Raw genomic sequence first — 26,101 nt, forward strand, 5'->3', positions numbered from 1 at the left:
TGTTTGGACAGAATCTCAGAGATCTCAGGCATGGCTGGGAGATGGAATCATACTTTCAATCTAGTTATCTCTCCCTATAGCCTCAGGCATACAACCTGGACCAAAATCTCTGGAGTGAACACACATACTTGGGCAACTAAATCATCTAATGAGACAACTTGTTTTTTCACAAGAGCTGTGCACACGTAAACTCCCATGGACCTCCTGCTGCAGCTGCTTGCAATCATGTCCTCTGCAAATCTACATATCATTTATGTTGGTGAATAAAGGGAGTTTAGATGTGGCCAACACATTTGAATTGTTAGACTGAAAGAAACACTATGCTTCAGTTTCCGTTTGTGTGACCTGGGGCTGCTGGTCCTCTAGGCCTACCCTAAAAGTGAGGTGCCTCTGAAAGGAGGGGAGTATTAAGTACTGTGAAGCTGGACTTTTACAACTGTCTATGGTGCCAGACAGGGCCACCAAACCAAGCTGAGCATAGGCATCATAGTACCAAACAGCTGTGACATTGATCCAGGCAGCAGAGCATCCAAGGGCATGAGTCAGATCCAGTTACACTCCTCTGTTCTTGAAGCTAGTAATCTCCATCCCACACCTGTGACCTAAGCTGGTGCTTCTCTTTCCTCCTGAGCTGATGACTGCGGTGTGCGCTTAATAATTCAGCAGGGCACCAGCTCATCTTTCCACAGAACGAGGTTGGCCCCTTTCCCTTGAGTCCCAGCCTAGTGAGGAACATTTCCCTTCAAGACAGCAGAAGCCACTCTTCACCTGCTTTAGAAAATAATCACTTTCCCTGTGGTTGCAAATGTGATAGTTAGCACAAATTAAACCAGAGATGCCAGCAGAGGTGACTGTATCAATACTACAGTGACACCACAAGATAAAGAGGTTCTGTTCCCTCCTGGGAACAGGAGTAGCCACAGAAAAAACATTGTGCAATAAGACAGTGTAGACAAGACTGGAGATTTTAAAAATCCAGAGCCTTAAGTAAGCAACCCCAGTACACCCAGCATCTTGATATGTCCATCACCCACTTTCTTTATTTTTCAATGTCTCCATGGGAGCATGGAAACCAAAAAGGCTGCACCATTGCCCTAGAGTTCTAATGAGTAGAGGGAGAATGCATCATCTCTCACCCTCAGCTCCTAGAGATGTAAGGAAGCAGACCAGGATATCCAGCTCATATAGTCCCCAGCTTCACCTGAAAAGTACTACCACCCTCCCATCAGCATAGGCTGAGAAGCCTCTACATTCTTCAGCCAGGTGTCAGTGATCAGCCTTACTCCTCTCTCCTGACAGGCTCACCTTTCACAAGGCACTAAAAGGGCACTGGGAAGGAATAATGACAAGTGCCAGAGGAAAACATTTCCCAATTTGACTGATTAACCCAAAACTGCATTTTTGGCACTGACTCAGAGAATAGAGAGGTCTCAGCAAAAACAGGTCAGGTGAGCTGGCCTGCCCACCTGCCTTTCCTCTGGCCTCTGTTGCTGGCAGCCAAGTGAAGCATAAAGGCTAGTCTGTTCTCAACATTTTAGGCTTGCAGAGGCTATACAGCATTTGCACCAAGAAGTTTATTATGAAGTTTATTACCCCCTTGAAAGGGTACCATTCCATTTGCAGGGACTGTACTGCTCACACCTGCAGAGAAATTGCCATCTACAAGCAGAGGGGAGAGCAGACACTCCCAAGAGGCACTGGCAGCTGGCCTGAAGGTGTTGAAAGAAGATTTCTGGGGATGCGTTTGCTGTAGGAAGTAATGGAGGAGAGTCTATAGGGAACCCTACAGCCAATCCTGTTCTATTCACAGGTGCCATGAAGAACAGATCAAGTTATCCATGAGAACTTCAGTGGGAAATCTAAGTTTATTCTGCAAATAAATATTCCTGCAAATTGAAGGTTCTTTGCTTCACATTTCCATACCCATCTCCCTGCAAAAGCCTAGCATATACAGGACAAAAATGCAAATACTTTCTTGGTGTAACCCGTCTAGACACTGTTTCCACTTCTTCCTTTCCCAGTGCTCCTGCCCTCATGGGTTTACCTAGACCAGCAACATTAAAATAAAGACCAGCGCCATGCAACTGTAGACAAAAACATCCCCAAAGAAAAAATATACCCTCATTGTAACTCCCTTCCCCAAAGCTACCTGGATGCAATGGGAATGGCTCTCAGGAGGACTCAGCAGCCTGTCATCCTTTCTCCTGCTTTGTTCCACAGGACCAGTGGTTAGTCATAGCCTGATGAGATTCCTTCCTGTCTCCTTCCTTTGCCACATCTTTGTGCCGTCACTTGCATCCGGGTCTCACCCCTAAACCACACCAGGAGGTTTAACCTGAGGCAAATACAACAAAACAAACAAGCAAACCTGTCTCCCAAGTGTTAATTACACATGGAGCAGTTCCCAGGTAAAACACAGCAGAATGGATTTGTCTGCAGCAGCCGGTGGGACAAGCTGCTGTGAGGAAGTCATTGTGGACTGTGATGCCATGGAGCTGGGCTGCACTGCGTGGTAAAGGGGAACCTGAATCAAGTCTTCCTTATTTTTCTGCCTGTTGGAGTCACTTCCTCCTGGAAGGTGGGTATCCAACTTCCAAAGGTGCTGTGGACTCAAGAGCAATCACAGAGAAAGAAGGCAGGTGATGGAGACTCCTGCACTGCATTTGTTACAAGGCATGTGTGTCTAAGATCTCTTTTTATCTTAGTCAAATATTAAACCATGGTGTGGTTTACCCCCTGAGTCATCCTTGGAATGGTTATTTCCAGACTGAGAGCAGACACTTCAAAGACAGACAAAAGTTAACAATGACTCACTGTTACAGGACCCCTTAAAAACACTCCCAAGTTATAAAATCACAGACCCTACTTTCCCTTTACGCTAACATGAATAATACATGTCAGCTGAAGCCATGGGAATTTATCCATTTTGCAGAAGATGAGGGCTGTAATGGGATTTTGAGGCTAGCTGAGCAAAAATTGAATTACCGATTTGGAGGAAGAGCTCTGCCACAGAGAGGGGTTCCTAGTAGAATCCTCAGTCTTGGGCCCAATCTCAATTATAATTTTAATCACTGAATTCCTCTGGAATAAACTGGGTATATTTAGAAACTGTGCTACTGTTACTGAATATACTGAATAAAACTGACTATAAAGACAGGGTGAGCAGCAGAAAACCTTGCAGCAGAATTTAGCACAGCCTTCTGCTAAGAGTAAAAGCTAATAAAACCACCTATTTTGAAGGCTAGGATTCATCCTCTTATAAAGGGGCTCATCCTTTCATAAAATTTTTTTTTTTAAGTGGAGGGAGACACTAGGGATGCCAATCATTTAATTCTCCCAGCTCTTTTTGTAGGAATTACATTACTCCTATATTGTTTGGCACAAGCAGAAGAGACATTGTGTCCTTCAGGTTTGCAGGAAATCTGTGGCAGGTTTTATAACACAACACTACTGCTGAGGTAGATTAAATTATTGCCAGTGAGACAAAAATACCAAACGGCAGTGTTTAGGCACAATTTTGCCAGTGTGGATATCCAAACACAGTCACTGGTTTGCCATGGGGACAACTGCTCCCTGAGCTCCCTGCTCCTGCGTCAGAGAACTGCACTGAGCCTTACCTGGCTCCAATCTGAAGGCTTTGAATATTTATCCAGGAAAAATCTATTCCATGTTAAACATAAGAGACAGTTCCCAGTAGAACATCTCAGGCAGTGCAGAATAGGAGACAACCTTGTTGCCATTTTTATTTCTCCTGCATATATTTAAATGTTCAAATATGGCAAAACAAACAAGATCAGCACCCCTTTTACTGCTTGCATGGTCTGCAGGCAGGTTCAGAAGATCTAGTTTGTAAATGGAGTGGGAAACACCCATGCTTCTTCTGACAGAGATTCATAAAGCCAATGAGGAAAGCAAACATCTCTTTGCTCTGCAGATATACATGTTTTCTCCTATCAGTTTCTCAAGGGTTTTTTATATCTTACCACTGCCAGATAGGATCAATTCCCTTTTCCCAACAGATCTCAGTACTATACAAATGTCAGCATCAGGCCAAAGAAAGTCATGAGAGGTATGGAAAAATAGTATTCCCACAATATTATCTTTTGGTGGTGCTTGTGACAGCCAGGAGGCAGGAAACATGTCTCTAAGGAGTCTCAAGAAATCCTGTGAGGATACACAAGGCTGGATCAGAGGTACAGAAAGAAACAGCAAGAATCAAAATGCTGGACACCAGAATGGTCTCCCAAACCACAAAGTCACCTGCTGTTTGATGCATAGCTGCTGCTCACTACCTCTTTCTGAAGACATACCATGAAATGCCAACTCAGATTTGCTGTTGTTATTTTAAGTGATGAAATATTTCATTATAAATAATGTCTAAGCAAATTATCAACCCTCCCAGCTTTCCTAAGGACAATGACAGAGGGATAAGAGCAGTTTGCACAGGGGTTTTAGGACTGTTTACAGACAAAGGGGGTGGATGACACAGCTGTATGTGCTGAACGCAGGAATTTGATCATGGACCTGCAAGTAGAAGCACAAAGGGGGAAAATACATGGACAGGCAGCATTTGATTTCCTGTGGCCCCAAACAGCACTGTCCTGCAAGGCAAGGGCACTACAATTGGACCACAGCTAACCTATACGAGACTGAGAACAATGAAATGCTGCTCATGAGTGGGGGGTGATTACTTAAAATTTTCACTGCTGTGGTAGCAGGGGTTGTGTCACTCAGGCAGCCTCCAAATATAATCCCGAGGGCTTTCACTGAAAAAAAAAAAAAAACAAACAACCAACCAACCCAAAAAAACCCCCAGAAAACCACAACAACAAAAAAACAAACAAAAAAACAACAAAGTGTCCCAAGAGCAAGAAATTCGTGATTTTGGGATGCTTGCACTGAGCACAAAACCTCTTGCAGCAGCAACGGCGGTGGGCACCGCAGAGAGGCTGCAAAGCTGACTCATTTGGGTTAGCGAGACACGGGCTAATGGGTGTACCGTGTCAGTGGTCACACTGGAGCACAAGGGCGACTGCCACAGGGCACAGACCGCCTGCTTCTCGGCTTTCAGTTCTTTGGAGCATCCTTAGCAGGGGGATGCAGCCAGCACCCAACAGGTGGGATGCGCCTCTGGCCTGGCTGCTCTCGTATCTCCGGCAGCCAGAGAACCGCCCCCGGCCCCGCTCCAAGGCGAGTAGAAGATCGTACCAGTTTGTCTCTCCTCCCCTTCCTCTTACGCAATTCAGCATGCAAGGGAGGGAGTGACTTGATTTCTTCCCCCCCCCTCCCCAACTCTGAGGGAGTTGGTTTTCACTTCCTGTGCTCGCCGAGCCTTTGTCTCCGCTGGGCGCAGCTGAAGGCGCACCTGAGCGGCGGAGGCACAGCGGGGCGGCGGGGACACCCCGCTCCCAGCAGCGGCTTCAGCCGGGAGCGCCCAGGTGCGGGGCCAAGAGCACACGCCTGGGGACGAGGAGCGGGGTCAGGGGACACACCGGCCACCTCGGGGCGAGCCGGAATCCGGAGCCCAGCCTCGGCCGTGCTCCGGCTCCCTCTCGCCCCGGGTTGGCACACACTTAAACACCGTCCCTCTTAGCTTCAAATGTCTTCTCCCTTCCTTTAGGAAAAGCTTGTCACTCAAGACAGTGAGAGTCGGGGCTCCAGGATGGCCAGAAGGAGTTCGGGTCCGTGGTTTGTGCCCTGGGTCTGCATTGTGCTGGTGCTGGACTTGGGCGAAGGGCAGAAGGAAAAACCCTTCGGTGAAATGTGCCTGGAGAATTTCACGGCAGGGCTGCCGGATTGGGTGCTGGACACAGACGCCTCCGTTCAGAATGGAGCCACCTTCTTGTCGTCCCCCATGGTGCATCGGAGCCGGGACTGCATGAGAGCCTGCTGTAAGGACCCCACTTGTAACCTGGCTCTGGTGGAGCAGCGCCCAGGCTCGGATGAAGACCACATCCAGGGCTGCTTTCTTCTCAATTGCCTCTATGAGAAGGCTTTCGTCTGCAGGTTTGCCAGGAAGATCGGCTTTCTCAACTTCTTGAAGAGGGATGTGTACGATTCCTACCGGGCAATGCAGAATCACAGACCTAGTGGTAAGGTGCCCGTAATGGATCCCTGCAAACCCGGTCTGGAAGAGCATTAATGGTTACTTGGTGCCAGCTCCTCCGGCCATCATATGAGGAGCAGTGCTGCCAAACACTCGGGGTAGAGTGACGCTAAAGATGGTGTTTCTATGTTTTCTTCTGACACAAAGGTTTTCCCAAACCCCAGTACTCATTTTTAGGATCTGTGCCTCAGTTTACCTGTTACTAAATGAATAGGGAATCTCTCTTTAACCTGTTTGAAGCAGGTGGAGTGTGTCATTACCAAAGTCAGAGTTTTTCCTACTTGAAAATGTAAAGAAAAAGATACTGATTTTCTTCTCCCTTCCCCTGGGCCTTTGAGGTTGAAAAGTGAAATCCTCTAAAAATCTACACATCACCAAGTTTTAAAGGGCTGCATTAATCTCTTAATTGCTCAGGGGCTGGAGGCAGGGTGCAATCCACTTACCTTTATTTAACAGCAGCCTGGATGGTGAAGTGTGTTAATATTGCTCTGCTTTTTGGGGCTGATCACTGCTGCTGGGGGAGGCTGGTTATAAAATTTCCCCTTTGGAGGTGGGTTTCCCCTCCCCAGTCCCTGTTTCCCTGCTCTGAAAGATTGCACCTGGACACAGAGAGCCAGGTGGAAAATGAACTAATCTGAAGATGGCCACCTGCCATCTCTGAAGAATTGCAGTGTGCTCGGAAACATTAAAAACACAGCAGTTCCTCCTTTTGCCCCCTCCTTCTGTGTTTTGGTTGAAGCATAAGAAGGCTGGCATGTCTCTAGCCTGGCTGAGTCTTTGGCAACCATAACCAGTTTATCATTTGTTGATCCCTGGGCAGGGCTGTTTGGTGATATCTCTATGGGTAATCCTCCTCACACCCCCTCCCAGCTCACCTGTGCGAAGGAAAGGATCACTGAAAATGGCAAGGGGAGCATCCAGGTGCAAGGGCTTGATGGTGTGAGCTGAATAGGTCTTTGTTCTTCTGCTGAGATGTGCCAGCCTGAGGCCTTGTGGGTGCTGGAGATGGGAAATGGCCCCAAACTCCACAATGACCACTTCTCCATCCTGAGAAGCAGTGTGAGGGGTTTGGAGCAGGGCACAACTTCCTGAAACAGCCCTTGGGTGTTGCTGGTTTGAACAGAACCAGAACGGCAGAAATGGTCCTCCTGGTCCTGTCCCTACTTGTGGCTTCCTACTGGATTTTAGGGCCTTTTGGGAAAGGTGTCTCACTGTTTCAGTTAGTTCTCCCGCATCTCCGTTCCAGGCTCAAAATCCTTTTCGCAGGAGCTGCAGTTAGGGAGGAACTGGAGGCTGCATCACCAAGGCTGGAGGTGGCATGCTGGCAGCTGTCTAAACTCCTGTGCTTTGTTGTAGGAGGAAAAGGGAATGCATCATCTCCAGTACATCCTAATTTCATAAGATTAGATTAAAATACAATGTACTGTTGAGTAATTCAGCCTCTTTACCTCTGTGGAGCAGTGCCTCATACAAGAATACTGCAAGCCCTTCATCCCTTGGCTGGTCCCAGGGTCTGGTGTTCCATGTGTGCAGATCTTTAGAAAGTGTCCCAGGGTCACCAACCTCTCTTTGTGACCAGCAGTGACATGTTTGCTAAAATATGGCACCAAGGTGCAGCACCCCAGCCACCAACATGCAGTTGCTGTCCTGCAATCCATCTCTAGTGCTCCTTTCACCCATCCTGGGATGGCTACTGTAGGGCAGGAAGACCCAGGAGGGCTTATCAGTGAGAACTGAAATGCGCTCCAGAAATGCAGTTCGGGTTACTCTGCCTGGAGGCGGCCGTGCCTCTCCTCACTCACGTGGGGCTTGTGCCTGGGACTGCTGTGGGTGTAGGAAGGGCTCGGTCTCTTCTGCAGCTGTGTTTGACCTTTGGAGGCTGCTGGATGCCAGGCAGGTCTCGAGCTGTAGTGTCAGCTGCTGGGCAGCTCACCCCTGTGTGTTTGGATCAGGCTGTGATGTTTGTGCTGTGCTTCGACGAGAAATGTGTTCCCCTCCTCTCTGAAATTTTTAGGCATTACCTTTGATACCAAAAGCTTCCCGAATCACCTTGAATGACACTGGAGGGCTAGCAGAGGAAAGAGACCAAGGGAGTTATCTTACTGGAGAAATAGCTGAGCCCTCCTCCCCACAGCAGATGATGAGACACTTAAGAATGCAAATGTCCGTTTTGATTCAGATACAAATCAAAAAAATCCAAACCAAAACCCCAAGCCCCTCCAGCCATGATGCTGGAATTGGGTCCATGCAGGACCTGTCTGGACAGGAAGGTGGATGCCTGCCTGTCATTGAGGGGGAAAAGAGGAAGGGCACAATGGGGCAGGTGCAGGAGGCCAGATGAAGGAGCCTCTGGGCACTGAGCGTGTTCACCTGGCAGCATAAGGAAGCTCTACAGCATTTTTTCTTCGGGACCTTTTAGGGATGCCTGAAGAGGTCCAGGTGAAACAAGTGTTAAAGGAAGCTCTTTTCAGCATGTCAGGTCTTCTTCCCAAAATCTTGGCCCAGGTTTTGGACCAGAGACAAAATTGTGTCGTTTTCCTGCTGTTGTGCTGTATCACTGCTAAAATGTGAAGTTTTGTGACTGTGGATCCCAGGTTACTGTCAGCCCCCTGATTCTGGCTCTAAGGGTCTGCACGAAGCTTATCTGCTGCTTTATCGTGCATTCCTTTCCTGTAAGTGCTGCTCTCAAGTGTCCTAGGAGCCTTTACCTGTATCGCTCTTCCAACACCCTCTTCAATGATAAGAATTAAATGCATGTTTTTTCTAGTGAATAATGAAATATCCAGTTAGTGATCCCAGTGGGTGACTTAAAAGAAAAAAGTCACATGTTGTAAGAATCACACTACTCCTGCTACTGCAGGGAGCAGGCCTGTTAAATTAAGAGGTTTATATATGTTTGGGAGGAGACTAGGTAACACTTGAAAGAGAGCACACAGCTCAGGGCTGCTGAATGGGCAAATTTAATCTTGGAGTGTTTCTGGAGCCTGATGGAAGTAGCTGAAAGCTGAGAGAGCATAGTCTTGCAGTGCTCTTGCCCTTGTTCAAGCATCCACAGCGAGACTGTTGGCAACTGAACACAGGGACAGGGGTGCCTGCTCTAACCCACTGTGGCCACTCTTACAGTGGTGTGACTTCGAAAAAACCTGTGGTACAGGCAACAATGAATACAGCTGGAATCTGGGTTCTGCACATCTTCTGAATATATTTTCAGTATTTTGAAGAACAAAACCTTCTGAGTTCTTCGTAAGCTGGTGATGACAGCTTGGCACTATCTCTTGACTGTTTCAGCTAACATACAGCCTGAAGTCTCTGATGTTGCTGTTAAAAGGCATGATCTTCTTATATGATTCTTCAGCCTGAACTTTGGTGCGAGTTTTCTGCCTGGCTCATCCGGGAGGGGCAGGCTCACCATGCACTTTATTGGTTATAATGGAGCCCAGTGTTTAAGTAACTAGCCCAGCTTATTCTGGTCTAGGCAAACCAGTTTTGGGTGTGAAACTGGAAAATAACCTCCCTGAACCTTTGTACATTTCTTGAACCAAACCTTTTGTGGTTGTTGTGAAATGCTCAGTGACACTCTCCTCCTCCTGTTGAATCCAGGGCTTGTGAGTGGGAGATGGGAAGTGCTTGGCAACCACGGGGTCCTGATCAGATATGTCTGCTTCTGCCTCACCATGGGGAGAGAGATTTTCAGGCTAAAACTTTGGTAATAGATTCCAAAAGGAAAGCTCCCCAAGAGTGAATCTCATTCCTCCTCAAATGTTTGGTCCCATGCTGGTCTCCATTCTGTGGGTAACTAAAATGAGCAGCACTGGTATCACAGCTGGGACTGGGACAGGTCCCACTTTGGCTAAGCCCTGAGCCAGCTGCTCATCCTTAAGCTCAGGCCAGGAGATGGGAAGTTGCACAGTCAGTACCCACAGCCCAGATTCAGAGGCTGATGTGTACTGCAGGGGTCCTGGAAGGCCAGTTGGTCCAGCTCCCTGCTCAGAGTGGGTGATGAGGGGCTTCCCCTCTGCTTGCTGTGAAATCAGCGTTTGTCATGCAGCATTTACTGGCTACATCATGTCCTGTCTCCAGAGCTCCAGCCTCTTCAAGAGACTGGAGGTACAAACCAATCTTTACTAAAACTAATCTTTACTAAAATGGCATAAACACCTGTGGGAGAGTCTTTGCCTGCTAAAGCAAATAAGTTTCCCACACTCTGAGGAAGGATGGAGGGAAGCTAGTGGCAGCAGCATCTTGCGTTATTCTGAAAATATAATCCAGTTGTACTGTATTGTTTTAGAGAGGTTAAGTTGACCTTAAGTGTTGCACCACTTACAAACCACCACAAAAACCTCTAGAAACTAATGGTGAGAGCCGCTTGGCTGTGCATGAGTTGTTAGAAAACTGCTTTGTCATGACTGTGTTCGCTGCCCAGCCAGGATTAAGCCCTAAAGTAAGAGCCTGTATTTCTCTTTCTCCAGGCACTGCATTGTGTTGCCTTGTTCCCTTCTCTCTCAGGCAAATTTTCCACCTTAGGCAAATTAATACTGTGGCAGCATCCTTCATTACCTCTGCCCATGGAAATGGAGAGTTTTCTAGTGTGGATGGATGAAGAAGCTGTTCAGTTTTGAATGACTTCCCTGGAAGCAATGCAGGAGCAGAACTTTGCATTTATGGGAAGAGCCACACTGCTGCCCACCTGCTTTTGCAGCGGACAGGTTCCACTGGCTTCTGACGCTTGAAATCTCCAAGGTCCTCTGTCTCATGGATGCTGGAATTTGGGTGGCCTCATTTTTGCTCCTGTCTCTGCTCCTGGCCTGGTCAGTGGCTTTGAGCAGTGACTTTTGTCCCTGGTGAGGTCTTTCCCTTCCTGGTGCCTCAGTGTCCCCAGAGCAAGCCACACTTGTCTCGTTTGCAAGTTGCTCCTGCAAAGGCAGTCAGCAGTGGGCTGTAAGGGCCCCTCAGTCACCATGAGAAAGCTTTCCAGCTCTTTCTAATGACAATCTCAAATCATTCTGAAGTATTTTTAAGCATTGCTTTGTAGTCAAAAAGCTCAGCTTTTTGAGTTCTGAGCACACTTGGCTACTCAGGGTGTATCTGCATGAGCTCTGGAATAGAGGAAATCTAGTTTTCTATAGATCTCAAGGGCAAAAGCTAATATCCGAGTTCCATAAGAGAAAAACCTCCAAGATGTGAGCTTGGCAGTACATTCTGCCATGGGATTTCAATGGTGCCTGCAGGATTGCATAGCAAGGTCCCTAGTGGGGCCTCTCCCCCCACTTGAGTGCTTACTTTTGAAGACTTGTAGAAATTTATCATCTTTTAAATTCCTGTTCCCCCATCAATTTTGGTTCAAGTTAACTCATTAGAGGTGAAGCCAGGCAAGCCACTGACTGCATGAGCTTTTAAACAAGAAGAATTTTTTTAAAAAGTGAAAATCAGGGTGTCAGGCGTGAATACAGTGTGAGTAATAAAACTTTTTTAAGCAATTTCGATTTCCTCTATCAAGTTTTCCTGTGGAATCATAAAGAAAAGATACATCCCCTACTCATGTGCTATATAAATGGGAGTGGAAATTGTCGCTTATGATGTGATTCCAGAAGAATGTTTCACAGTAAAGAGCATGCCACAGACAGCATCATAAAGCTTTAAACTCCCTGTTAATTACAGAGTTCTACAGCAGAAACTTTCCATGGTCAAAAGAGCATTATAGCAAAGGTAACTTTCATTTTTCCTACAGACTCTCAGAGCAAAACAGAGTGGAGTCTCCATTGTACAAGCAGTTTGCTGATACTCACTTTGACTTGGTCAGCACTTGGTTCTGAAGCTCAGGTGGAGAACAGCCACCTTGCCAGGGAAGGCTTCATACAGTCAGGGTGCCAGAAATACTCCAAAGTCACTGAACTTTCAGGCATCCTAAGGAGAAAAGGGATAGACTTGAAAAACAAGTCCTTAATTTCTAGTGAGCATTACTCCTTGGCAGTCACCACAAAGAAAGAAATACTCTTGACTCTTCTTCTGGATGTGAGAAGAGTCAGTAAATTTGGCTAGTCAGAGGTGGGAACTGGAGAAGTTCCTGACCATTGAATAGAACTGAGCTTTTACTTGATCATGCAACCCACAACCCAAAGTAACTGGGTGTTTGGCCCGTAATTTTTTTGTTTAAAGTGTACATGCTTAAAAATGTCAAGGAAAAACATGATTTGGAGTCACGAGTTAGAGGATCAGCCTCTGTGTTGTTGAAAAACTGGTCTTTTCCTTGTGCAATTGCACCCACCTACTGGGCTCACCCCAGCAGGACCGTGGCAGGGAGTAGGCTGCCTTTCTTCCTGCCAGGCTCCTGGTGTTTGCTTAGCAGGAATGGCAAGAATGTGTCCCCTTTCCAGAGCTTGCAGTGGTGTGTACCAGGTGACAAAATAACTAAGTGGCCTGTTTTGATGTCAGGTTTGTTTGTACGTATGCCTTGTATTAAATGTCCCTTCAGTAGACTGCAAGAGTCAGCAGCTGGCATCTGAATCTAGATACACAGGATTCAAACAGGAAATTAAGAGCAACTCTGCAACAGTGAAAATAATCAGCTAATGGAGTAATTTTCTAAGGGGTTTGGACACTAATCCTCTCCTTCAGTCACAGTCGATATAACAGTGTAATGGCAGAGTGATTTCTATCTAGCTTATAAATGATGGTTGGTGCCTTTACAAAAGACTCAGGTTGAGCTGGAACACTGAGTCTTGGACTTGGTACAGGTGTTACCAGGTGGAGTTTTACAGGCTGAGCTATGCACAAAGCCCGTGATCAGAGACGTTCAGGCCAAAAGGAGTTATGAGTCAGGCTCAGTGTTGTCATTGTATAGGCTGTTCTTGCTGGCACAAGAACAGGGATCAGTTTTCATCTCTTGGACTTAGAGTCTGGAAGAACATTTAATAGATTGTGGAAATTGCTGGTAAGCTAATCTGTGGAACAGTACAAAAATAACAATCTCATGAATGGTGTTTCTGTGCTGTTTTAAAGGCATGTATGTCAGAGAGTGAGGTGAAAGGTGAGCTGGAAGAGAAATATTTCCCATCCAAGTCCCACATTGTATAGCTCTGGTTAAATACACTAATGTAGTGCTTAGAGATAGTGGTAGGAATGATGAGAGTCTGTTCCACACTCTTCAACATCCACATCAGGCTGTCTCCCTAAGTGAGGGGCAGACATTGCTCTGTGCTGCTCTGTGAGGAGGTGGTCCCACTCTCAGAAGCACAATGGCTCTAGCCACAGGGCCACCCTCATGTGGTGGTTCCTGTGGGCAGAAGTGCCCAAGGAGCCAACTGGCTCAAAGAGACTGCAATAGTGGATGGTGGACTTACTAAATTAGTGATGGCAGTAATAATGGTACTGATTGCCTGTTTCTTGCTCAGGTTGCAAGGAGCACAGCCATATCAAAGTGTTTTCCTTTCAGCAGTTGAAGTCTGGATTGATTTAGCCTGGAAGAATCCCTTTCCCCTGTCTTCCTGTGATGAAAACAAGGACTGGACCCTTCAACCTCTTACCCAAGCCTTGTTCTGCATTTCTTCTGCAGATGACCACCCTCCAATAGCCCGTGCTGTCAAGGACATGAGGGTACAGCCAGGGGAGCCAGTGATGCTGAGAGGCACAGAGAGCACAGATGACCATGGGATAGTCAGCTACGAATGGAAACAGATCCTTGGTGACCCCTCTGCAGAGATGAAGGTAGGGAGCTGCAAGCAGCTTGCTGTGTGGCACCTGTGGTCTGCACTAGGTTGGTCAGTCAGAGCCCTGACTTAAAGATCAACTTGTCTTTCCCTCTTCAAGCTAGTCCACCCAGGAGCCTGTTCCCAAAACTTGTGGAGCACTCCTTGTGGTTGCCCTCCCTCTCTCACACACTACTTAGAAGTGTCATTTTTGGCCTCATAAGGTCTCAGGCTCCCTGCACAGGATGCTATCACGAGCCTTCCTGAGCAACACCTGACCTGCCTGGGTGGGAGCAGCTGAGAGGGCAGAGCTTCCATGCAAGAGCTGCCTCTCGTCCCATGATCCTGTAGTTCAGTGGCGGACCTTCTCTTAGTTTTACTCTGTCCACTTCTGAACAATCCAGTGTCAGGCCCTGCTTCTGTTCTCTTGGGGCTTTTCCTGGACTTTGCCTCTCTTTAAAGCATTAGGTTCTTCCTCCTATTTTATCTGAGCTGGAGCAGAACTCGTGACTCCTGTCTGGATCCAAGATTTCTGGGGTGTGAGCACTGCTTGTTTGCTAGATGTTAAAAGTGAAATTGTGGCTTTAGAAGGGCAAATTATTTCTTTTAAACTTCTGCAAAATGCTTTGGAAAGCCATGGAGTTGATAGGGAGTTCTTTCAGCACCTTTTGGAAGAATTATCAAATGAATACATCAGGTCCACAACTGATTTTGAACATCAGCAGTGACAAACTCTAGAGTGCCAAGGGGCCTGTGTAATTCAGCAAGTGCTCCTTTCCTTTTCCCTTTGCCCTAGCCCAACCAAAGCAATTTCTGTGGAGAGGGGGAGCTCCCCTAATATGCTGTATTGACTACATAAAAAATATATACGGCAAGGCTGTGTTCTTTTGAAACCTAATTAAAACCAGAGATAACATGAAAATGAAGGTCCAATTCTGTTGTAAATATAGAAGGAAAGGTTGTGTCAGTAATATTGTGGCTTTCTCTTCTGACAAAATAATTAAATACAGCTACCTTATTCCATATGTACTAAGTAAATGATTCATAATAGGTTTTAAGTTTTAAAAAGTAAAGCAAAAATTACAGGTATTTCTTTCCTCTCCAAAGAGTTTTATTTTCCCTCGTGCTTTCACAATGCCCCAAAACATGAAATATCTAATTGTGCTTGTGGTACTTGTTCTCTCTCTATTCCAGCTGGGTTACCAGTCCTTGGGTTTGGGGGGATTATCTAGCACTGAGACATTTTTCATGCCAGACATCTGCTGGAAGGATTCCATCCAAGTTCCTTTCTCCCTAATGCAGGAACATGGACCTTGCATAGCTTCAGTCACTCCTTCCTTGGAAGTACTTTTCTCCTACATAAGCCTTTTTTTTGCATTCTCAGAAGCACGAAGAAGATCAGGTAGAAATCTCCAACCTCCAGGTGGGGACTTACGTCTTCCAGCTCACTGTCACAGACACTGCACAGCAGCAAGACTTCGCCAACATCACCATCATGGTCTTGAGCTCTGAGCAGACAGAAGGTGAGCCTGAGCCCACACATATCTATCTGGAGTCCTTGAGCCTGGGTGCTGCTCTAGCATTATTGGTGCTCTTCTCAGAGGGGTAGATGGAGGAAGAGCACAACCAAGAGCCTGGACTTGCATGTCAGCTTTTTCCAGTAATAGCCTGCACCAGTAGTGCAGGGTCTCTGCATTCATAGTGATCTATTTTGGGGTTTTCACGTACCCTTGCAGGAGATGGTGCCTGCAATAACCCGATCTGCTCTGCCTGTCATTGCTGTCTGCTGGGTGACACCAGAGTGGATGAAGCTTGGGGTGCAGCTGAGGCTGCAAAACAGGAGAATGTGAAAGGTCTTGTTGACTGTCTGGTTTTGCGGTGAAGGCCCTTAGGTGGCAGGGTGGGTGGAGTTGTCTGCAAGACATTCAGTGCATCCCTGGATTTTTTTTTTTTTTTTCTTTAATGGTTTTGTTTAATGATGAAAATGTTCAGCATTACTAGTGTATTAGGAGTAAGGAGTTCTTGGACAAATGGTTGACTAGTGGCTGAGCAGGAGATGTCTTCTCCTACCTCAGGTACCATAAAAATATAAGAGCAGCCATGTCAAGTGATGCTAAAGGTTTGACCAAACTCCAATACACTGCATTCAACAGTGTGCGGAGGTTGGTGCTTTGGAAAGAGTGCAAGAGCATGACATGCTATCACTAAATCTCTACTATGCTTGACTAATCCCCAAGGATTTTGCAGCTGGGAGATTTTTTTAAGCAGAAGATGGTGTCTTTGTGTTTAATAACCATGTATGAATCCCTTTTTGACTTCATGTAATCTTCGAAAAACAGCAACCTCCTGAAGCAAGGAGTTTCACAGCTTAACTATGTGCTGTGTGGAGATGCAGCTCCTGTTGTTTTATGGATGTGGTACCTTTTAATTTGGTTTTGTGACCCTCCCTTTCATATAAAAAAATTCATTCCATGATTCCCTACTCTCCTTCTCCATGATCAAGATTCTGTAAACCTTTCAGACATGTCCTTTGGAAGAGTTTGTTTGCCTTCACATATGCAAAACAGAAAGTCTTCCAAAGGACTTACCTAACCCAGACCCTTTTCTGTTAACTTTCTTGATAGAGCATTGTTTGACTCCAAAGAAGGTGGGTTGGTGCCGGGGATCTTTTCCACGCTGGTTTTACAACCCGAGCCTTCAGCAGTGTGAGGAGTTCATTTTTGGTGGCTGCAAGCCCAACAAGAATAACTACTTACGGGAAGAGGAGTGTGAACTCGCCTGCAAGAATGTCAGAGGTGAGTCCTTCAAAAACCCGTCCCCCTCTTTCTCACAGGGTTGGGATGCCCCTGTGGGTAAGTACTGCAGCCTCTTGGCTGACACCTAGTTAGAGCCCAGTAAACTGAGGAGACTGGGCTAATTATGGATGGGCAGTCATTGTCTTAAGCTGCCGATGTATCTCATCCAGCTCCTAAAGCACTGGACAGTGTCCCTGGTATTCCTCTGGCTGCAGAAGCTCTCACCAAATCTTTGTGTCGCATCTGAAACCTAAATTCAGAGAGCAGCATCGTGCAGTTGGGGGCTGGAAGTGCTTCATTCCCAAAATGGAATTATTCTCCCTCCTTGGCACCCTCAAGCCGCTGAGAACAATTTAGTACTGCTCAGATAAATGGGCTGAGCCTCTACCAGGCCCATTGCAGTGCACAGCTTAAGAACGAGGTTAAAGCCTTGGAAAAGAAAGACAATTTGGAAATGATTTAGCTTGTGGTGGGAAGTTCTCCTGTGCTTCTCCAGGCCTGCCTCACATGGGTACAACTCATCTGGATCTCTGAGTGGTGGGCATCCATATTTCACCTCTGTAATCCAGGGCCTCCTTCCAGATAATGCACTCTTCTCCTGTGATACATGAAAGCAATATAAAACTGATCTTAAGCTGACAAAATGCTGTGGTGGTAAATTTATTTTATTTTATTTTTCCCCTTGTCTCTTCAGGTTCTGTTGGTGGGCGACAACAGCCAGGTGAGTCTCCCATAGGACAATGTAATCCTACTGCAAGCTTGGGCTGAGTGTCTCATATCCATTCCTGTGGCTTTTGATTAGGACTCAGTGTGGAAAGTGAGGCACTGGAGACTAATTTCTTTACTAAGCCTTTCACTTTCATGTCATAGGATAATTTAGGTTGGGGATTACCTTTAGAGGTCATCTGATCCAACCCAGTACTGAAAGCAGGTGCAGCTTTGAGTCACACTATGTTGCTCAGCACTGTATCCAGTTCAGTTTTGGGTATCTCTGAAAAAGGAGATTTTACACTTTGGTCAAACTGTGCCAGTGTTTGATGACCCTCATTATAATTTTTCCAACTTATATTGAATTGCCTTCCCTTGTTGCAGCTCCTGTCTGTTGCTGCTCATCATACTGTGCTCCAAAATGAATGTCTCTTCTATAATCTCTGTCTTCTCCTCACGCTAGGTCTTGTGCTCCAGGCTCTTGCTGAGATTTACCCTAGTATGCCAGTATTTTTTGTCTCTGGGGAGCTCGGAACTGAGCACAGTACTCAGCATTTGGGAGCACCTCTAGAGCAAAGAGGTTTGAAGCTCCTGCAGCCCAGTGTGCAGGTTTCAGTTTGGCTTTCCTAACTTATTCCCCCATGCTTGGGCAATATCTCCATGTTCTTCCTGAGTAGCTCATTGTTGCTTCCACCTGCTATGTACTTCTTTCTGAGAGGAAACATGGCTGTTTCCAGAGCAATGTCTCCTTTACAAACAGGATTTTTTTTCTTTTTTTTTTGAGTTTAGGGTGGCACTGAGGAGAGACCTTTACCAATCTGCCTTGTTTCTTGTTTGCCAGCCCTATCAGCAGCTTTTAAGTCCTTCGTAAAGCATCTGGCAGGGAGAAACATTGAATTTTAATGAGCTATCTGAACTGTTTCTGATGCAGTATGCAATGGGAACTGTCAGGCCCCCTTCTTCAGATGCAAGGATGGTTGCTGCATTGATGCCTATCTGGAATGTGATGAAACTCCCGACTGTGCCGATGAATCGGATGAGATGTACTGTGAGCAATGTAAGTACTTTGAATTCTAGTTCGGAGAACTTTACCATCTGCCCAGCAATGGGTCCAATGTAAGTTACAGGTGCTGAGTTAATACTTTTTTTGTTGTCTTCTGTTCTTATCTCCTGACCCTGCATTATCTCTTTCCACAGTATTACATTTGCAGGTTCTGCCATTTCCTGTATCTTTGCTGACTGCAAGAGATTGCCTTCCTTCTATGGTGTTTCCTGCCTCTTAAATACACTTTGACTCTCTTCTCTGCACCTATCTGTAAGACTTCAGGCCTGTCTTTCTGTCCCCTTTCAATATTTTTCTCACTGAGTCACCTCACCTGCTCTCTTAAGAGTTGGGAAATGGGGAAGGAAACCACTATTTCTTAAGTCTTTCCAGTGGCACAGTCCCCTTAATATCCTTTTATGCTAATATAAATGCATGGTGGTGAGATGCTCAAATCCCACCCCATTTTCTCCCTTCTTCCGTCCCTCCTCACCTCTTCTGAATTCCCATAATCTCTTTCCTGTGTATGGGTGTTTTGTTTCCTTTTTAGATTTGCAAGCCTATGATTCATCTCTCTTGCCCTCTCATATTCTGCACCAGTGCTCTTTTATATTTCTTAAAACCTGGAGTAACTTTTCCCATACTTCTTGATGGAAAACAAAAATAAGAAAGCACCCTTTGTTTTCCTTAGTTTTGTCTCTGTATCTGTGGATTGGAAATTGGGAAGAGTTTCTTATTACAACATTTTATTTTTCCCATGTTCCTCTCATAGCTTTGAGATACGTAAGAACATCAAATGATATCTCCCTTCCTCTGGCTTGTGATAGCAAAGGAATGTGCAGGAAAGCCCTGTCTGCCCATGTCTGAATGGACAGAGGCATTTCTTTTCAACTGGTCATAGAAGTTTTAACATGAAACGTTTCCCTTGCAGATGCTCGTGAGTTCAATAGACTGCAGAAAATCAATGTCACACGTAAGCAAGGTATGTACCATCCAGAGCACCTAGGCTGACCTCTGCCAGCTTTTGTTTTTTTCTTCAGTTTGTTGTTCCATGGTAAAACTGCTTCCTTCTATAAATCCAAAACCAGGTGTAGCATCTGAATAGTCTCTGTACTGAAAATGAACAAGGGCCTGTTCTCTTACCTTGAGGACAGCTGTTGACAGCAGGCTTTCACTCTCCTGCCTAAACTTTTTCCATCCAGGTAGATCTCATGCATGTTGTTTGCTGGGCACAGTACCTGGCCTGTACAAAACCCTGCCGCACGGTTTTTTTTGGAAATAGTGAAAACCAAAGCAGTGTGGGGGACACAGCAATGTCTCTGCTCAATCCCATATCTTTGCCTTGTTTGTTAAACTGTAGACAGTGGACCTATCTCTGGGCTAAAAGAGTATATTCCAAGTCACTTAAATGCAGCTCAGTTGTAGAGGACACCTGAGCTGATCTGTGGTTTCTGTGTGTCCAGGCTCTTCGTGTTCCCTTCTGCCTCCCAGGAAGGACATGTCATTTCCACAGGGGAGTGAATCCAGGGTTTACCATGACTGCACACTCTGATGTTCTTTTTTCTGCTTGGTAGTTGGATTTATGGCAGATGCCAGCTCACCTTGGCATTGCCAATTTGACCAGCTGGCAGCTGAGCAGTGGGGACCTGAGGGCCACTGTTCTGGCTATGGATTTCCTCTGCCATGGTGCTTGTGCTCTTTTGTTGTGAGCAGAAAATTTTGCTGCTCTGGGAAGACACTGCTTGGGCTAAAGCACCTCTGCCTTGCTTTGCCAGGCCACTGTGTGGACTTGCCTGATACTGGACAGTGCACCGAGAGCATCTCCCGCTGGTACTATAACCCGTTCTTGGAGAAATGTGACCCCTTCACCTACGGTGGCTGTGGTGGCAACAGCAACAACTTTGAACAAGAGGAAGAGTGTATGAAATCATGTTCAGGCATCACAAGTAAGCAAACATAGTGAGGGCTGGAGTTTTACTGATCAAACTGGGAAAACCACTTCAGATTCTGTGGTCCCAAAGAGGCAGTGCCTTGGGAGCTTTCAGTCAAAGCTGCTCTGCTGTCAAACCTTGGCCATGACCTACAGTATGGCATATGGGGGATGGTGGATCTACAGCATCTTTCTGCAATGCAGCCTGTCATTTCACAGAGCTGGAAAGCATTTTGGGTGCTGATATTGAAAAAGAGACAAAGGAGGATGATAAAACTAAACAGAGATATATCTGCTTTGAAGAGAATCTTATCTCCTAGCTTGGCTCCAGGTCTCCCCAAGTAAGAGAGGAGAAATTGAGAAAATCCTCAATGACACATACTAGCCTGAAGTTTTAAACAAAAAAGGGAAAGGGTTACACTCTTCACTTGGTACACATTGCTTTGGAAGCCAACAGGAAGGATTCTGCCAAACTGTATCTGTTAAGAGGCAAACTAACTCCCTCTGCTACGCTGGGCCTCACAGCCAGCCCTGAGAGTTCAGTACCATGGCTGTTGAGAAGGGATGCTGTGTGTGTTCAGTCACTTCAGAGCACTGGAAATATGCTCCTCAGAAACCTGTCTTATCCTTTGTTCCCAACGTTCTTTGTAAAACTTTTTCCCGCACTTTGTGTTCCCAATTCAGAAGCGGATGTCATTGGCCGAAGATGGGAATCATTTGAGTCCCAAACTGCTATGTTAAGTGAGTAACAATTTTCCCAACCAATCTTTCTTGTTGCTTTTCCTTGTCCTGAAAAACATGTTGTCTTTCTTTGCAAAGAGTAACCTTCTCTCCCACACCCTTTGAAGCTGAGGGAACAGTGTGGGATTTGTGGGATGCTGGCAGTGGCAAGAAAGAGGTGCTTCTGTGCACTGTGCAACTGTGGTCCATTTTTTCCTGTGTCTGTGACTCAGCAGCTCATACAGAGACTTCTTTTTTCTTTCCATCAACTTGCATGAATGTTCCACTGTTCAACATCAAAAAATGGGAAGTAAAACTCTTCCCAAGGGCAAATTTCACATAAGGACTACTAATTTCTACAAGAAGGAAAGCTCAAGTGGATATGTGAATAATATCAAGTGCTAGACTGTGGGAAATGTGATGACCCTGTAAAACCTCTCTACAACAATAAAAAAGCCCAACACTATTGAAATACAAATTCTTTAAAAAATGTCACATGAAGGTTAATGTTCTTAAATCTTAGAGATTAATTTAATCTTTAAATTCACACCCTCTCTCAAATGCATCATGTTTGACTGTCTCCACTGATGATGCAGACTGGAGAACAAGTGCTTACACCACTGCTAAGAGTACTTTCCCACAAACTCAGCCTATCCTCCATAGCTCTCTCCCTCAGTGTTGTCCCAGCCAGGAGGTGCCTTCTGTGACCAGCCTTTGGTGGCCTCCCTGTTGAGGTATGACACAAGGCTGCTCTTGCAGAAGGATTTGATATTCCTACGGTTGTCAAATGGCCAAGCCTGCCAAAGTCACAGAACAGCCTTTAGAGGGCGTGGTGCATCTGGGAAATGATGGGAAATACCATTTGGGAGAGACAGGCTGGCTGTGCCCTGCAGTTGCCATCTTTCTCCTTTGCTGCTTGTGCAGTGACCACCCAGCCAGGTGTTGCCTCTTCTCTTTGCCAGCACAATTTCTGCAGCAGCTTTTGTGCTTGCTTCATCCTGGCCACTCCTGCCGCATCAGAGGTTGTGGAGCACCCCTTCTAACATGTTCACGTATTCCTGCAGGTGCCTTTGAGGTGGTGATTGCTGTGCTCCTTGGGATCTGCATCATGGTGGTCCTGGTGTTCATTGGCTACTTCTTCCTGAAGAAAAGGAAGAAGAACAGCCACCGCCGTCAGCCTCCCACTGCGACCAACTCAACCCTCTCCACCACAGAGGACACTGAGCGTCTGTTCTACAGCAGTGCTACCAAACCAGTCTGACCTACAGCCTCTCTCTCCAGTTCAGCACTGGGGCACTCCCCAAAGCTTCTGGAGTTCTGTTTTTAGACACAGGTCTGTGCCTGAAGGACTCGTTCTCTGTGAAGACATTTGGAGCATCAGGCCAAGATTCAACTGTGATTTGGCAGTACTAGTATTTGTGATTGTCTACGCTAAATTGCTGCTCTGGAAAGTCAGGAACTGGGAGCATTCTGTTGCTCTCTGACATCCATCCATTCCTAACCTCAAACAATCCAGTGAAACTCTGAATTGCATCTTTCTTCCTGCTCAAACCTGGAGCACAACTTTGCTCAGCTTCCTGAAGGAGCCTGGAACTGAATCTGTGTAGCATTCATGCTGGTGAATAGTGCAAGCTCACCAGAGCCAGCAATTTGTTTTCAGTGTCACTTTCTGCCACTTAACCTTGTATTTTCCTCCCCTTCTCCCAGTCCTCTGCAAGGTGCTCTGCCTTGCAGCAGTCTGCCTGGTCATGGTGAATCTCTTGAGGTCTGTGGGATTCACATAATCATTCAGACCTGATCCAAGGGCTCTGTGACACTCTCCAGCAGTTCCTGTTTTCAACATGGACAGAGACAGAAATAGCTGCTTAAGTCACTAGGCTTTGTTTTTTAACAGAAAAGAATTTTTGCTGTCTGGCTGCTGTGTTGCAGTCTCTGGTGTACAGTACATGTTCACAATTTTTCTCTCTGTGAGTTGCCCTGCTTGCTTTCCCAGTGTTCAGCCTGAACCCAAACACATGGAGAAAATATCTCTTTATTCTCACATGAAGTAAACGTCCATAGTTTTCCTGTTGATTGTGCAGGAAAGCTGCAGCTTTGGTTTTACTGCATGTTCCTCTGGGCACACAGCCTGACCTGAGTCCCTGGCATCTCCCAGAGCACAGGAGTGGGCTGGATGCCACCAGCTAATGTCCACAGGCTTCCTTACTCCTGCTGGCTCATCCCTTCTGGTGCAAGATCAGCCCAGCCCAGCTCTGGGAGGTCCAAAGCTCATCTCTGGCCCCAAGGCAACATGTGAAATCCCCACTTTGGCGGTGTCCTGGTCCCAGTCCTGGTTCTGTATGTTCCCCTGTTGTCCCTGTGCAATTAGATGCTTCGAGCTCTGTCCTGCAGCGTCTGCTGGTCTGGGCTTGTACCTCAGTGAGCTGAGGATTTCTGTTGAGGCAGAAGAAGCTATTTGTGAAGGGCCTGATGCCCTGCCAGCTGTGGGCCTGGCACCAATCCCTGGACTTCCAGTGCTTGCTGCTCTTGGAAAACTGCTGTGAAGAGAGAGGAAACCAGTGCGTGCATGTGTGTGTGTATGTGCATATGTGTGTGTGTGTGTGTGTGTAAGAAGCATAAATCGATGTACAGACTTCAGTTTAAGCGCTTGGACTCTTTCAGGGCAGAGTGGTTCTGGAACACTCTGGTGAAGCCATTCCCAGCTCAGGACATGGCACAGGTCCTCTCGAGTGCAGGAGAGCCACCTCCTTGGGCTAATGCCTGGGCTGAAAGGAAAGAAACTACTGCCCAGAGTCTGCTGGCAATCTGACTGCATGCCTCTCCCCATCACAGGCATCTGCCTCAGCATTCCTGGGTCAGATTCCTCCTTTTCGTGATCTGTCTCATATCATTTCTTCCATCTCTTTGTTTTTCCCACAGCCTATCATGGCCTATGCAATAAACCTAATGTCTTGATTTATTTTTTTTGTGTGCCCGCTCTGATAATAAAAAGGAGATGTTTGTCTTATCTGGCTTGGGAGTGGTGTCTGAGGAGCAATGACCTGCAGAGGGGGCAGGTACCGTTCCCATGCCTGCTATCTCACACCCTTTCATCTGCCCCGACTGTGGTATCTCGACTATGGTATCTTGGGAGAACCGTTGCAGCAGTGGTCCCATGGCGTGGGGAGGGCTGGGAGCAGGGGATGCAACATATGTGAATACCTGAAGAGGAAACTACTGCATGAGGTGTTCTGGGAGAAAGGTTATTACCCACTAAGTCACCCGGAGAGCAAGGCAGGGTGTAACCTGAAACTGGGTTCCAGCTGGTCAGACTGGTTTGGGTCTGAAACCCAAAGCAGACACTATTCTTCAAACAGGAGTTGCTCTAACTGTGTCTTCAGGCTGGTGATCACTCAGCAACTGCGATGTAAAGTCAGCTGAATGTAACTGGCTAATTGGCAGTGGGTTTGTATGGCAACCAGGTGGACCTGCCCTGCACCACTGACCTGGCCACCCTGGCCGGGCCTCCTACCTGCTGCTCGCAGCAGGAACACGTTCTCCCCGCACTCTGCTCTGGGCTGTGGGCTTTGCTCTGTCATGACCACACCAGCTCTCATATCCTGCCATCTCCAGCTACCTACAGGTATAAGTGCAGACATTATCCCTCCTGTCCCCTGAAGCACCGCTCCAGGAGCAGCTCTGCTCAGCTCAGCTTGGCCCATGGGGTCACCTCTCCCCTCCTGGCGGTAACCCCTGGCCTGGAGCGCCACCGAAAACCGGGACTGCTTCTCTTGACAGTCTCCAGAGGGAGGCAGGTACGTACATTACAGTCTCTTTCACTTACACTACACCTTTGTGTCCCCTGGTGTTGGGCACAGCTCTGCCGGAGGCTGCGGGTCTGGCCTGAGCCCCTCCTGTGCAGCTTCTGGGCCTGCAGCCCCCGAGTCCCGCCTGCCTTCAGTCCCTGCACCCCCGCCCGACACCAGAGCTCCTGCTTCCTAGGAAATCTCAGCTCTTGGAAATTTTCAGATGGGAACAGGAGCCCAGAGTCTGAAACTTTGCAAAATGAGAATCCCACTCCTCAGGGGCCAGTGGTGAGGGGAGGCTGCCCCGCTGCCTTACTGCCCCAAGCAAGAGCAATGTTTGGTGACAGCTGAGCTGCCCCACTGCACTGGCTATGTCGGACAGGGAGCACATCCTCCCTGTTCCCCAGCTGCCAGGATCACAGAGCTGTGTGAAGCTACGGGCTGGCTCAGGGCAGAGCTGCTCCTCCTGGTGTGGAGCTCCTGACGCATTCCCCACAGCTGCTCTGTGGTGCAGGAGGCTCCCAGGTCTCGACCTGCCCCTTGTCCTTGCAGTGTATGCAGACAATGCCTTCCCCACAGAGGTCAGTGTTTTCCAAAGGGTAGTTTGCAAGCCTTGAGGAGCCAGGCTCCTGCCAGGCCCCAGGAGCTGCTGCCTCACTGAGGGGAAACTACCGCCCCTTTGCATTGTCCAGTCTGCCTGTTGGTGGTGTCCACCTCTGCAGAAGGATAACCACGGAACCTCTCCCTTCCTGACCAGCAAAGCTGCTTAGCCGCCTTGTTTCGACTGTCACGAAGGAGGATTTGCCTGAGCTTTTGGCTGAGATTATCCCAGCAGGCTGGAGGGGACCTCGCAGGGTTTGCGTGGCTTAGTGGCCTGGATGCAGGAAGCATTAGCTCACAGCTAAACATCGTGTGTCTCTGGCTGCCCCGGGGCACAATGGCTCTGCAAACAAGTGCAGCAGCTGCCCTGACACAACAAAGGATGGCTCCACAGTGGCAGGCCAAAATACTGTTCCACACACAAAAGCTGCAGTGGGGTGAAACTTTCTGATAAGTTACTTCAGCCCTCAGGCCTAATTTCTTGCCTAAGGAAGAAATTATTTGGTTTTGAGATCAAACTGTTCATTCTGGTTAAAAAGAAGAGCTCTAAAGCTGGGGGAAAGAAGGAACAATTTTGTATGCAAGCACTGCATAATATAAAGACAGATTCTGAATCTCACTTCTGCCCACCTTACTTCAAGCATTAGGGATGACCAGACTTGGTCCTACTGCAGTGTGCTTTGAGCTCCTAAATGGCACATGCAGATTTGAAGTCTAGTCCACCACATGG

General features: G+C 47.1%; 1 protein-coding gene across 1 annotated transcript; it reads left to right on the forward strand.

Annotated features, from left to right (window-relative positions):
• Positions 1 to 5,284: 5,284 nt before the first annotated feature.
• Positions 5,285 to 23,993, forward strand: SPINT1 (serine peptidase inhibitor, Kunitz type 1). The gene is made up of 11 exons (XM_066188054.1): positions 5,285 to 5,438; positions 5,621 to 6,092; positions 13,659 to 13,810; positions 15,176 to 15,314; positions 16,416 to 16,586; positions 17,281 to 17,307; positions 18,226 to 18,351; positions 19,268 to 19,318; positions 20,112 to 20,282; positions 20,951 to 21,007; positions 22,051 to 23,993. Exons 2-11 carry the CDS (start codon positions 5,663 to 5,665, stop codon positions 22,245 to 22,247), a joined length of 1,521 nt encoding a protein of 506 aa, XP_066044151.1. The 5' UTR covers positions 5,285 to 5,438; positions 5,621 to 5,662; the 3' UTR covers positions 22,248 to 23,993.
• The last annotated feature ends 2,108 nt before the right edge of the window (positions 23,994 to 26,101 follow it).

Source organism: Chamaea fasciata, unplaced genomic scaffold, assembly GCF_029207755.1.
Source record: "Chamaea fasciata isolate MVZ Bird 193981 ecotype frontalis unplaced genomic scaffold, bChaFas1.0.hap1 SCAF_7, whole genome shotgun sequence".
Taxonomy (NCBI): Eukaryota; Metazoa; Chordata; class Aves; order Passeriformes; family Sylviidae; genus Chamaea; species Chamaea fasciata.

Coding starts and splice junctions, on each gene's coding strand:
- SPINT1 (XM_066188054.1), top strand. CDS start 5,663: ATGGCCAGAAGGAGTTCGGGTCCGTGGTTTGTGCCCTGGGTCTGCATT. Junction 13,811..15,175: donor ACCCCTCTGCAGAGATGAAG/GTAGGGAGCTGC, acceptor TTGCATTCTCAG/AAGCACGAAGAAGATCAGGT. Junction 15,315..16,415: donor GAGCTCTGAGCAGACAGAAG/GTGAGCCTGAGC, acceptor CTTTCTTGATAG/AGCATTGTTTGACTCCAAAG.